The 13,119-nt window shown below is 44.3% G+C and overlaps 1 protein-coding gene across 2 annotated transcripts in view; it reads right to left on the minus strand.

Moving 5' to 3' along the window:
- The window catches only part of CLSTN2 (calsyntenin 2), a 603,527-nt gene that overhangs the window by 30,428 nt on the left and 559,980 nt on the right, over positions 1-13,119 (minus strand). For both annotated transcript variants that reach the window (XM_019437999.2, XM_019438012.2), the window contains one exon: positions 11,214-11,376. In XM_019437999.2, the coding sequence (XP_019293544.2) occupies positions 11,214-11,376 (163 nt within the window). The remainder of the gene's footprint in view (positions 1-11,213; positions 11,377-13,119) is intronic.

Consider the following 13,119-nt stretch of genomic DNA (forward strand, 5'->3'; position numbering starts at 1 on the left):
TGGGGACAGGCTGGGACCGACACAATGCCGGGAGAGACTGTCCAAATAATTGGGTTCTGTGGACACTGGGTTCAGCAACAACTCCCAATGATTTGTGTCAGGTTTTCTGGGAAATGCAGTTGTCTTGAGAAATAGTAGTATTTGGCAAACGTGATTTAATGTAGCTTGTATTCTGAGCCAGAGTTTGCGTTGGGGATGAACTCCCCCTCAGCTTTCTTTCAACTGAGAGGTGGGACCTACCCACCTCAACAGCTTTTCAATCAGTAACATCCACTTCCTTCCAAGTAGAAGATCCGTGTTGTGTGAATGTGCTGTCTCCTCCCTTTGTGAGGTGTGTGCAGGATGCTGCTGGTGCTTCCTTTCCCGCCGTCATTCCCACAGCTGTTTAGTCTGAGAAACACACGGTGGAGTGGGTGCGACATTCCCTCTTGCTTGACTCGAATGCTGCTCTATGTGTGGCTTGTTGATGGGGACGCCCCTCAATGAACACAATTTCACGGATGGTTAGGTATCAATTTTGAGCTATGCAAATGGCGAGACCGTCTGAAATCTCGCTTTCCCTCATTTCCTCATGTCAGTGATGGAGACACCCATGGAACGCAAAGACTAAGTGAAGTGTGTAATAGACCCCCACAAGCTGTAGCTTCACAACTGTCCACACAACCCAGGGGCTGCAGGGGACTTGTGGAGATGGATGACCTGTGGTCGTGGCCGGCCACGGCCATTCTCAGCATGTTTCTCACCCTTTTTTGTTTCTATGTATCCCCCTCCAGCCGTCCCAGCAGACATTTAATATGTGGCATTTTCTAAGAGAGCAAAACATATGACTATAGATGAGCCCAAAGTCAGCTCTGTCGGGTTGGGGACCTGAATTCATGGAGTGGATTATTATTATCCTATATTATCCAGGATACCCCATTCCTTCTCCAGATGAAGAACTAAGGAATATAGAGGCAAGACACTTTTCCAAGACCCAGAGCAGCAGCGAGGGTCTGGAATTTTCTTCCTATGGCTCCAAACTCAACCCTCCCTACAGTGAACCACAATGCCTTGAGGGGCCTGTAGTTACTTTTAGGCCTCAGCTTGGACATTGTCCAATGTGTGGGGAAAATGCCCTGGGGGTTTGTACAAGTGATTTGACTCCAGGTTTCAGAATTGTCTGGTCTTCTGTACTTGGGTATGAAGCTCCATCTGGCTTTTTACATGTCCCTAGAAGCAGAGGTGGTGTAGCAGTGCAATTAAGGATAAGAGTTCTGGTGGCAGAGGCCCAGGTGCAAATCCAGGCTCTGTGTGACCCCTAGTGAGGTACTTCTGTCTGTTTCTTCATCTGCAAAATGGGGATCCCATTCTCACCCAGGCAATAGGGTTGCAAAAGGGGAAGACATGCATTTAGCTCGGCACAGGGTAGGTACTCAAAAATGGCAGCTAGTGGTAGAGGGACAGCATGAACCAAGGAACTCCAAGATCAGATTACATCACGTGAGTTTTCACTTTTTCTTCAGTGGCCTCTTTCCTTCCTTCTGGTGTATCTCTTAGAAAAACTAAAACAATACTGTTTTTGCTCCAAGCCCTGGTCAAATTTTATTTTTTTAAATTTTTTATTTTTTAAAATTTGCATCCAAATTAGTTAGCATATAGTGCAGCAATGACTTCAGGAGTAGATTCCTTAGTGTCCCTTACCCATTTAGCCCATCCCCCCTCCCACCACCCCTCTGGTAAACCTCAGTTTGTCCTCCATATTTATGAGTCTCTTCTGTTTTGTCCCCCTCCCTGTTTTTATATTATTTTTGTTTCCCTTCCCTTATGTTCATCTGTTTCGTCTTTTAAAGTCCTCACATGAGGGCGCCTGGGTGGCTCAGTCGGTTAAGCGGCCGACTTCGGCTCAGGTCATGATCTCGCGGTCCGTGAGTTCGAGCCCCGCGTCAGGCTCTGTGCTGACAGCTCAGAGCCTGGAGCCTGTTTCAGATTCTGTGTCTCCCTCTCTCTGACCCTCCCCCGTTCATGCTCTGTCTCTCTCTGTCTCAAAAATAAATAAATGTTAAAAAAAAAAAATAAAGTCCTCACATGAGTGAAGTCATATGATTTTTGTCTTTCTCTGACTAATTTCACTTAGCATAATACCCTCCAGGTCCATCCACATAGTTGCAAATGGCAAGACTTCATTCTTTTTGATTGCCGAGTAACACTCCATTGTGTATATATACCACATTTTCTTAATCCATTCATCCATTGATGGACATTTGGGCTCTTTCCATACTTTGGCTATTGTTGATAGTGCTGCTATAAACATGGGGGTGCATGTGTCCTTTTGAAACAGCACATCTGTATCCTGTGGATAAATGCCTAGTAATGCAATTGCTGGGTCATAGGGTAGTTCTATTTTTAGTTTTTTGAGGAACCTCCATACTGTTTTCCAGAGTGGCTTCACCAGCTTGCATTCCCACCAACAATGCAAAAGAGATCCTCTTTCTCTGCATCCTCGTCAACATCTGTTGTTGCCTGACTTGTTAATGTTAGCCATTCTGACAGGTGTAAAGTGGTATCTCAGTATGGTTTTGATTTGTATTTCTCTGATGATGAGTGATGTTGAACATTTTTTCATGTGTTGGTTGGACATCTGGATGTCTTCCTTGCATAAGTGTCTATTCATGTCTTTCACCCATTTCTTCACTGGATTGTTTGTTTTTTGGGTGTAGAGTTTGATAAGTTCTTTATAGATTTTGGATACTAACCCTTTATCTGATATGTCATTTGCAAATATCTTCTCCCATTCTATTGGTTGCCTTTTAGTTTTGGTGATTGTTTCCTTTGCTGTGCAGAAGCTTTTTATTTTGATGAGGTCCCAGTAGTTCATTTTTGCTTTTGTTTCCCTTGCCTCCGGAGACGTGTTGAGTAAGAAATTGCTGCGGGCAAGATGAAAGAGGTTTTTGCCTGCTTTCTCCTGGAGGATTTTGATGGCTTCCTGTCTTACATTGAGGTCTTTCATCCACTTTGAGTTTATTTTTGTGTATGGTGTAAGAAAGTGGTCCAGGTTCATTCTTCTGCATGTCGCTGCCCGGTTTTCCCAGCACCACTTGCTGAAGAGACTGTCTTTATTCCATTGGATATTGTCTCCTGCTTTGTCAAAGATTAGTTGGCCATACGTTTGTGGGTCCATTTCTGGGTTCTCTATTCTGTTCCATTGATCTGAGTGTCTGTTCTTGTACCAGTACCATACTGTCTTGATGATTACAGCTTTGTAGTATAGCTTGAAGTCTGGGATTGTGATGCCTCCTGCTTTGGTTTTCTTTTTCAAGATTTCTTTGGCTATTCTGGGTCTTTTCTGGTTCCATACAAATTTTAGGATTATTTGTTCTAGCTCTATGAAGAATGCTGGTGTTACTTTGATAGGGATTGCATTGAATATGTAGATTGCTTGGGTAGTATCAACAGTTTAATGACATTTGTTCTTCCTATCCAGGAGCATGGAATCTTTTTCCATTTTTTTGTGTCTTCTTCAATTTCTTTCATAAGCTTTCTATAGTTTTCAGTGTATAGATTTTTCACCTTTTTGGTTAGATTTATTCCTAGGTATTTTATGGTTTTTTGTGCAACGGTAAATGGGATCAATTCTTTGATTTCTCTTTCCGTTGCTTCATTGTTGGTGTCTAGGAATGCAACTGATTTCTGTGTATTGATTTTATATCCCGCAACTTTGCTGAATTCATGAATCAATTCTAGCAGTTTTCTGCTATGGTGGAATCTTTTGGGTTTTCAAATTTTCTTATTAATATAATCTTTGGAAAGGGGAGCCTGGGTGGCTCAGTTGGTTAAATGTCTGACTTCAGCTTAGTCATAATCTCATGGTTCATGAATGTGAGCCCCAAATCGGGCCCTGGAGCCTGCTTCGGATTCTGTGTCTCCCTCTCTCTCTGCCTCTCCTCCACTTGGGCTCTGTCTCTCTGTCTCTCTGTCCCTCTCTCTGTCTCTGTCTCTCTCAAAAATAAACTTAAAAAATATAATCTTTGGAATAAGATACAAAGTTAGAATTACAACCCAGTTATACTGTGTTTCCAGACATGAATTTTAAAGCTGATTTCATCTATTAAACTAAGATGCCCTTGCATCAAATTAACTCCATTGCCTAGAACAATCTTCTTTTGATTTGTTGATACAGATAATACTAAGGAACACCTTGTTAGTCATCCCTGTGTGTCAGACCACGAACCACATAGCTTTGTCAAAACAGCTTCAAAACTGGGATGTGGGGTGCCTGGGTGACCCAGTTGGGTAAGCATCCGACTGTTGATTTCAGCTCAGGTCATGATCTCACAGCTCGTGAGTTCAAGCCCCATGTTGGGCTCTGTGCTGACAGTGCAGAGCCTGCTTAGGATTCTCTGTCTCTCCCTTTCTCTCTGCCCCTCTCCCACTCACTCTCTCTCTCTCTCTCTCTCTCTCTCTCAAAATAAATAAATAAACTTTAAAAGAACAAATGGGATGTAATTCAACAAACATTAGCTATTGACCTACTAGTGGAGGGGGAAAGGTGAGGAGAGGAGAATCTGTGAGAGCAGACAGTCCTTGCCTTCTGTAAACTCATGGCCTGGTAGGGATGGAGACCTGCATCTCCAATGAGATATTTCCCAAAGAGTGCTCCAAGAACGCTATTTCACAAAGAGTGAGTTCCATAGTGAAATGAGATTGAGAAACATGGGTTAAGTAATATCAAACAGAATGCTTCATTGGTGGGCTTTTGAGAGCTTTTAATATGCTAACAAGCATTGTGACTCTCCTACGTGGTCCTATGGGGATAATTTATGCAGTTTCCCAAACCTGACCATGGCCTCCTTGTGGAAGGGGCAGCCTATGGAACTGGAGCTTCATGAAGCCCTCCTTGGGAAATGCCCACCTGAATGTAAGGCAGACTATGTTAGCATGTGCCTCTTGCTTCCAGCAGCAGAGACCCTGGGGATGCGGAATAATTTCAACACAGACTTTATTAAGAGAATTTGTACTAAATTAGACCAATCTTATTAAGTGAAGGCATGTACTCCAAGTCCCTGCACTAATTTTAGTGTCTGGCGACAAGTTGACCCGGAAACGTGTACCAGATCTCAGGACCACATGTGGCCCCAACTCGCCTCTGAAGATCACATACTATTGATTATTGCCACTCTCAGAGTTATTTCTGCCTTTTTATCTCACTTTTGACCATTCCTGTTCTTTGCCTTGACTCCTCCCAAAAGCCACAATGGGAGTTCTGTATCTGTCCTTTAACAAGAGGTTCTAATTTTTAGCACCATCACTTTCTGTATCTCCTGTGGCTTTATTTGTTAAGTAGGGGGTAGGACTCAGCAAGAGCTCTCCTCATCTGAGACCAGGATAAAGTCACAGTCAGGGGCAGGCAAAGCTGAACACTCTAGGAAGGCCAAGATCCAGAGCACTGGAGGAGAGTCCCCAGCAGAGGTAGGGATGAGGTGGTTGCTGGGGACAAGCAACAAGTAGGCAAGTCTGTGATGAGATCCACCAAGAGTAGATGAGGACCAGTGAGGGAGCAGGTTGGTGGCTTCTTGAGGATGTGCCTAGAATTGTGCTTCTGAAACGTGGTTAGCTCCTTTGTTGAAAGAATCCTTGCCCAGATGCCTTAGAAAATAGGTGACACAGAGCTGCTTTGGTTGTAGTATTGGGGGAGGGGTGACCCGGACTTTCACCTGCTGAGGCATCTCCCTGAAACCCTGGGGGCTCCCTAAGACCCTGGACTGATGCAATCAGCAGCCTTCCTGACTCGCTCCCAGGGACAGCTGGGTTCCAGTCCCTGTGTGGGTGGCCCCAGTTTAGAGGTCCAGGGCCGAAGCAGGTGTGAGTATACAATTTTTATTATACACCAGTAGAACCGGAATTTTTGCTGTTAGAAATGGATGAGTAGGAAATCTAAGGAAGAGGGCAAATTAATTAGTCTTTTAAATGATCTTCTCCCAAGGTGTGACCCAGAGAGACACAAGGAACCTGGAATTTGCCTAAAGGCAGCAGTTTCTGAGTTGGCATAGACTGACGTCAACCCCAGGAGGGTCTGATTGCATCCTGAGAACACTGTGACTCTTAGCACAGAGGTGAAGTCAAGGTGGTGTGCATCAGCCACACAGGGGAAGAGGATTCTTGTGATGCAAGGTCCGTCCTCACCGCAAAAGCTTTTCTCTACAATTAAGATATGCTTTGCGCTCGAGCCTGCACTGGCAATATTTCTTAAGTGTACATGAAGTCTCTCTCTTTTTTTTTTTTAATTACTGGAAAAAATACCAATGTAAATGAAGTTCCACTGATTACTTTGGCTTTCAAATTCACTAACAGGACACAGTAGGCTAATGGGGGCTGCCAAGCACTACCCAGCAACAGTGCTGGAGCCAGTTCCCGGGAGCATCCAACAAGCAGCTGCTATCAAATTATTTTCTATTCCCATTGTTAAACCCCAATTGGAAATTTCACAAATGGGAACTAGTTTCCTTGCCAACCTCAGAGGCACCTAAAAAGTCTCCCCACAATAGCAGGCCCAGAGGCAATTAGAGGCTCATCCAGCAGGCTTATACTATGTATGTAAGTGGACTTCAGAAAGTATAGAAACATGTCAAAATAAGGGCTGCATCATAGGCTGTCAATTTCACAGCACCATGTCCTATTGAAAGGTCTTTTGACATGTTCTTCTAAGACAAAGCATGGCTCCAAGGAGGATGTACGTATTCAGGAGAATCCAGCCTCCTTATCAAGGCAGTATGGCGTCTCAACTCCTCTTCCCAGCCTCTTCTGTACTCTTTCTGGTCCGTGTACCTTCCAGTGACAGGGCATCCTCAGCATGTCTACGTGAAGCTTCCCTGCTATGGCATATGCTTTTGCCTTCCCTGTCTTGCTAGTGAACTCTTACCGGTCCTATAAAGCCCAAGTTTAAAGACTTTTAAGGATTTTATCCTATGCTAAAAATTTACCAATGGGTTGTCTTTCCTCTCAGGGAAGATACCCAAATGTCCATGGCCCGAAAGACCACACGATCGGGTTCCTGCCTGTGCCACAAGGGCCATGTTCTAATACTTGTCTTCTGACTGGCTAGTGTCCAGCCTCATTGACCCTTCTGACCTATAGATGGACCTGGGGGAGCAGGGTCTGTGTGTGAGGGTTCATCCTGGGGGAGGGGAATAGAGTCGGTGCATGCAAGGAGTCATGGGGAGGCTGGAATCACAGAAGCCAGAGCATACCAAAAGGTCTTGTAGACCGTCTGCCATATTGGGCTTAGGTGCAAGGAGCAAGAAGGGATGGAGGAGGAGACCAGATGTTTTCAAATGTATACATTTATTCAACTGAAACATGTCAAGCACGCTCCATGTTCCTATCATCTAACCCTTAGAATGACAAGGGAGGCGTTAGCCTAGTTTTATAGAATAGAGAAGAGTTGCTCAGGGAAGTCGAAGTTTCTGCTGGGTCCGCACAGCTAGTAAGTGGCAGGGTTGGGATCTGACTCACACTCAAACTTTTCTGACTCCCAAGGCTAAACCCTTTCCCCTTGTTCTGTGCAGGGTCACTTAAGGGAGTATACAGCAAGGGATTAGCAATTGCAAAGCAGGGTTGCTGTGGCTTTTTGATTGCAGAGTTGTCAGATGTGTCTGAAGGTAAAAGGTTGACAGAGTTTGTATCAATACACATCGGCTCCCGCATTTTCCCAGATACATAACCACATCAACAAAAGGATCAACTAGCAATGGGGGAGCAAGCCACAGTAAGAAGAAACCAGGCTTTGAAGACCTGGGGTCAGGCAGGTTTGGCTGGGTAACCTAGAGTCAGCTACTTCACCTCTCAGAGCCTCAGTTTCTTTATCTATAAGTTGCTTTATCTAATAGCGCTTTTATCACGGGACTGTAAACACCAGGTTTGTGAAGGACCTCCTTGCAATACTGGCTCTTAAAGTTTCATCCAGGAAATGACATCAGGCACTTCCACTCACATTTAATTGGCCAAGGCAAGTCACATGACCACACCTTATTCCAACAAAGATAGTCCTAGCATCCCTGTCTGGGAAGAGGGCAGAAATACTCAGTGGTGAACACCCTAGTTGGCACTTTGTCCCACTTCCTTTAAAATAAACATATACTTTGGTTTAATGTTTGAAAAGCATTTTTGAGAAATAGTTTTTAAATCAGCTGAAATCAGGTAAAGTATTACTGCTGTTACTTATACAATGACAATGCTGTCTTTGGACGTGGCCTAGGTGGATACTGAGAAGGAAACATCTCCCAGAAAGTGGAGTCAGGGACCACAAAGAGCACTCTCCATCCTAGGGTAGGGCCCTTAAAGCATCTGCCCAGAGGGATTTCAGAATTGCTACCAACCAGACTGCTGTGTTTCTCTAATTCTTCCTCTTATTTAGTGGAAATGGTTTTTTTTTTTTGGTTATTCTGACTGATTCCACTGTTGCATTGTGTGTGTGTGTGTGTGTGTGTGTGTGTGTGTGAGTGTGAGTGTGTGTAGGGGTGATGGTTGTGGTGGCAGCGCATACTTCTCCCTATTAGTGTAGAAGCCTCCAGATCAAGCAGAGCTATATCTGGTCCTGAGATAGAGCCTCCTATGCAACTCAGCCTGATGAAGGGACAGATCACCAGGAATCACTCAGAGAATCTGGATGTTGAGCTTGGAGCCAGTAACAGGTCAAACTTTTGGGTTGCCTCATTAGGGAAGGGTAGTTCTATGTTTTATGTGGGAAGGACAGTCAAATAGCTGTAGAGTAGTAAGTGGACAGACCATGGTGTTCATCAGTGTTGTTCATAAAATATTTTCAGTTTTTCTTCCAGACACATTATAGATTTTACTTTCCTGCCTTGTTGGGGTTAGGTGTGGACATAGGAATTGCTTTGGCCAATAAAATGTGATTAGAAATGATTGGTGTCACTCATAGGTGAAAGCTGTAAGGGCTCATGCACCATTCGTCATGGTTTCTTTTTCCTGTTTCTCAGTACGAAGCAATGCACCTGCTCTCTCTGCTTGGGTCTCAGACTGAGGAGAAATCAGAGAAAAGCCCCCCACTGATCTGAAGCAAGCACTGATCTGAAATAAGTGAGAATTATTTCAAGCACCTGAGAATTGGGACTTGATTGTCACTGCAGCACAACTTAGCCTATTGTAACTGATTCAAAGAGGTCATCCTAGTTCTTTATAAAATCGCATTTTATTTTGGTGGGACTATTTCCCCACCCAATGGGCATGCAGCTGGGCAGCAGTGGTTACAATTGCCCTTCAGAGGTGGGGGCAGGTTTCCCTTGCAGGCTGGTGTGATAGGGAGCCCGATGTGTTCTCTGAAGTCCTCTAGAGGAAGAGTCATGGTGAGGTTCATAGTGAGGACATTACTGGGGCCCCCTTAACTTGTGGGTAGCATCCAGGCTATGTCCCAAAATATTCACAGGCTGGCTGTGGTGTCCAACTGGGACACTGAACCATATGAGAGCCATCACTTGGGCATAGCTGTGTTCAGTGACTAGTCATTCCTGTGTAATCTCTGAATCAGGGGCTTGTTGTACTCATTAGTTTCATGGACTCTTGCCAGTTGACCCAGTTTCCCTTTTCTGAATTCCTGGGAAATTCTGCAACAATGATGAAGCTCTTACCAAGTTCTATTGAAATGTTCAGTGAACTTTTTAGTATCATATGACATATATCAGATGTTAAATTGGTGACCTCAACTTAAAAATATATTCTCGGGGCTCCTGGGTGGCTCAGTTGGTTAAGTGTCTGACTTCAGCTCAGGTCATGATCTCCCAGTCTGTGGGTTCGAGCCCCATATCAGGCTCTGTGCTGCACCTTGGAGGAGCCTGGAGCCTGCTGCAGATTCTGTGTCTCCCTCCCTCTCTTCCCTTCCCCCACTCATGCTCTGTCTCTCAAAAATGAATAAATGTTTAAAAAATATATATGTATATGTGTGTGTGTGTGTGTGTGTGTGTGTGTGTGTGTATTTATTTATTTATTTATTTATTTATTTATTTATATTCTCTTCCCAGGGTGCCTAGATGGCTCAGTTGGTTGAGCATCTGATTTTGGCTCATGTCATAATTATCTATCTATCTATCTATCTATCTATTCATCCATCCATCTTCTCTTCCCTTGCCTCATTGGTGCTTTATTTCCTTACTAGGTTGTGTATCCCTAGTGTTCCCAGGCTGAGCTATGTGTGCATCTTTCTGTCTTATCTCTTATGGTGTGGCCTAGAACTCTGTCTCAACCCAAAGGGGCCTATATCTCCCCTAGATCGCTCCTTGGTTAACTGGTTCTCTGAAGACATATTCTTCTACCACAGCCCATCTCTATCTACCCTGAGCCCCCCTTGGCGAATGGTCAAAGTCACAAATCTTAGATTTGAGGAATCCATCAACCTGAGGTTGGGTCATCTCAAAGTATTAATCTGCTTATTTGGGGAATGTTTTTCTTCCCCTCTGTTCTTTCATTGGTACTTTATAGCACCCTAGCTTTTAAGGGAGCAAAAACAAAGATTCAAACAGATCTGAGTGAAGGACAGAGGGTTAAATGTATGCTCAAACAGCAGGTTTTCCTGCTTCCAAAGAGGAGATTAGTCTTCCAATTTGGGGAATGCAGGAGAGGCAGCAGCAGCACTGAGGGGGCAGCAGAGACCTTTGAGTGGGAAGGCAATAAGGAACCTCTGTCCTTAATGAGCAGGGCAGGGGCTAGGCAACGAGCTGAACTTGAGAGTGGCTGTCCATTGTCTCACGCCTATAGACAATCCACCCATCATAGCCCTACATATGTGTGAGCTCCCAGAGCAGAGGGTTGGAGGCTTGGACAACTTGTGTGGGGATAAAAGGAGATCCTTGGTTCCTGATTAGCACTCAACAGACCCAAAAGGCGATTTTGATATGGGATTCTACATTCAGCCTTTTCTCTATACAGTCCCAATTTGAAACTATGTAAGGTTCCAGAACAATAAAAGGCATTAGCCTATTCAGAGGCAACCATGAAACTGCTCGTGTTAACCTAAAATCAGAATCTGGTCTCCAGCCAAGTGCTTTATTATGACACAAGTTTAGTGTCTGGATTAATCCTTATTTTTATAAGTCCTGTCATATTAGTAAGGGGTAGTAAATTTTCGAAGCTAATTCTCACATCACTTGTTTTCCCCTTTTTTCTATCAGTACCTTTCATGGACTGTATACAGATGGGCCAGGGAGAAGGGCTTGACGTATAGTTACCTTGCCAACAAGCGCCGACCGTAAGTTGCATTGCTATGTGAGATGGATGAATGGGCCAGTCGTTGGTCACCAGATAGGGTTCGTACGTTGCTCCGTCCATGTACAAAGTAACCACAGGAAACTCCACGTTGATGACATAGTAATGCCATTCTTTGTCACATATCTAATGAAAGGAAAGAAAAGCAACACTTAAAATTGAATATGCAATGAAACATCAAACAGGCCTTTATTTTAAGTATTAAAGGAGGAGAAGACATTTTGCGTGAACAATTTTTATTGCAAAGAACCACATGAATATAATGGTTGCTATAACTGAGGTTAGAGAGGCTCATGTCCAACACCATGGGGCAAACCATGGAGTAGAGGAACACCAGAGATTCCAATCATCAGGCAAGTATTTGAGCATGGGCAGAGCATCTTGGTCACATAATTAACAGTTGTCAAGGCTGGCAAATTCTTGGGGGACAGGTGGGGCTGACAGCTTAAATTTGCTTTGTATAAAATTTTTCTTAGTTCTTTAATAGAGAAAAAAGTTAAATTGAAATTATTTTCCTAAGCTTGGGGATAGATGAAGCTCTAAAAAGAAAGATACTAAGATTGAAAGTAGAAGTGAAGGTGGAGATAGAGAAGGGGAGGAAGAAGGGAAAGAAAAAGAAGAAAATGGCAGAGAATTAGGGGCTCAAAAGGAGCAAGAGAGGAGGTGAAGAACATCGGGTGAGGAAGAAGGTTGGAATGTAGAAGAGTAGAAACGCCCAATTCTTTTGTCTCTACTTTAAGCCTTGCCCAAGGAGCTCTTCTTGTAACCTCAGGGCCTTTCAAATCAAGCAAAATACATTCTGAGAAACATAGTCTTTCCAAGGGGACTCACCTGAATCCTACCTTGGAGTGTTCCTGGGGAGGCACAGAAGGGCCACAGATGGTCCTCCTGGCCTGGATAAGTGCAGGGCACTCTAACACTTAACACCTCTCCCAACTTTTGTGCCTGAGATTTCTGATCTTATGGTGGTAACCAAAACTTTAATGGACGGGTAGAGACGCTGAGGGCTAGATGGAGCCATAATTCCTGACCTTAAGATGCTGAACTCTCACAGCATGATCCAAAATAGAAACCAAGACTGGTGGGCCTTGGGAAGGGAGGTAAGATGGCCAGGCTGGAGAATGGTGCCCCTTCTCTCTGATCCCCTAAGCCAGTGTCTTGGGGTCACATTCAAACCTCTCCTCCACACCTCTTCTCCCTCAAATCACTCTGCACCCTGTGGAGTCTACCTCTGAAATGCCTCTCATCTATATCTTCTTGTCTCCATTGCCCCTGCCATCTGTGGCAGCGGAGACAGATGAGTTCTGCATGAAGGTGACCTCAAGGTGAGGGCATCAAAGCCCTCCCTACAGCCCATTCTGGATTAAATGTGCTGTTTCTCATGAATAGATAACACCAACAGGGATGCTAAATGATCTTTTCCCTTTCATTTTGGAATAGGAATTTTTTCCTTAATGTTCTTTTTATATTGTCCTGTCTCATGTCTCAGAAAATTGCTCCTTTTGAAGCCCATTAGCCTGATAAAGGCTGATGAATATTTTAGGGGCCCTTGGAAAGTAATCAGGAGGTGTCCGAGCAAGTATTTCCAAAATCCTATTACACCCTACTGCAAGTACAGCTCAGTACCTACTAATGAGGTTCTAACCAAGTTTACGTCCGTCCTGCTCCACGTCTGAGGCCACATCTTGGGTTGGGGCAGACTCTTAGGCAGGGCCTGTGACTGGTGTAGGCCTGACCCAGTGGTGTGGGAGTGGCACAAAGGAAGACCTGGAAACAGAGCCTAGGGGTCGTGGAAGAGTGGGGAGCTAAGGAGAAGGCATCTAATCCAAGCAGGCTCATCCTGTGCACCTTGGACTTGAAGTCTGCAAT

The sequence above is a fragment of the Panthera pardus genome, unplaced genomic scaffold (genome assembly GCF_024362965.1).
Source record: "Panthera pardus isolate Hobbes unplaced genomic scaffold, ASM2436296v1 HiC_scaffold_16, whole genome shotgun sequence".
Taxonomy (NCBI): domain Eukaryota; kingdom Metazoa; phylum Chordata; class Mammalia; order Carnivora; family Felidae; genus Panthera; species Panthera pardus.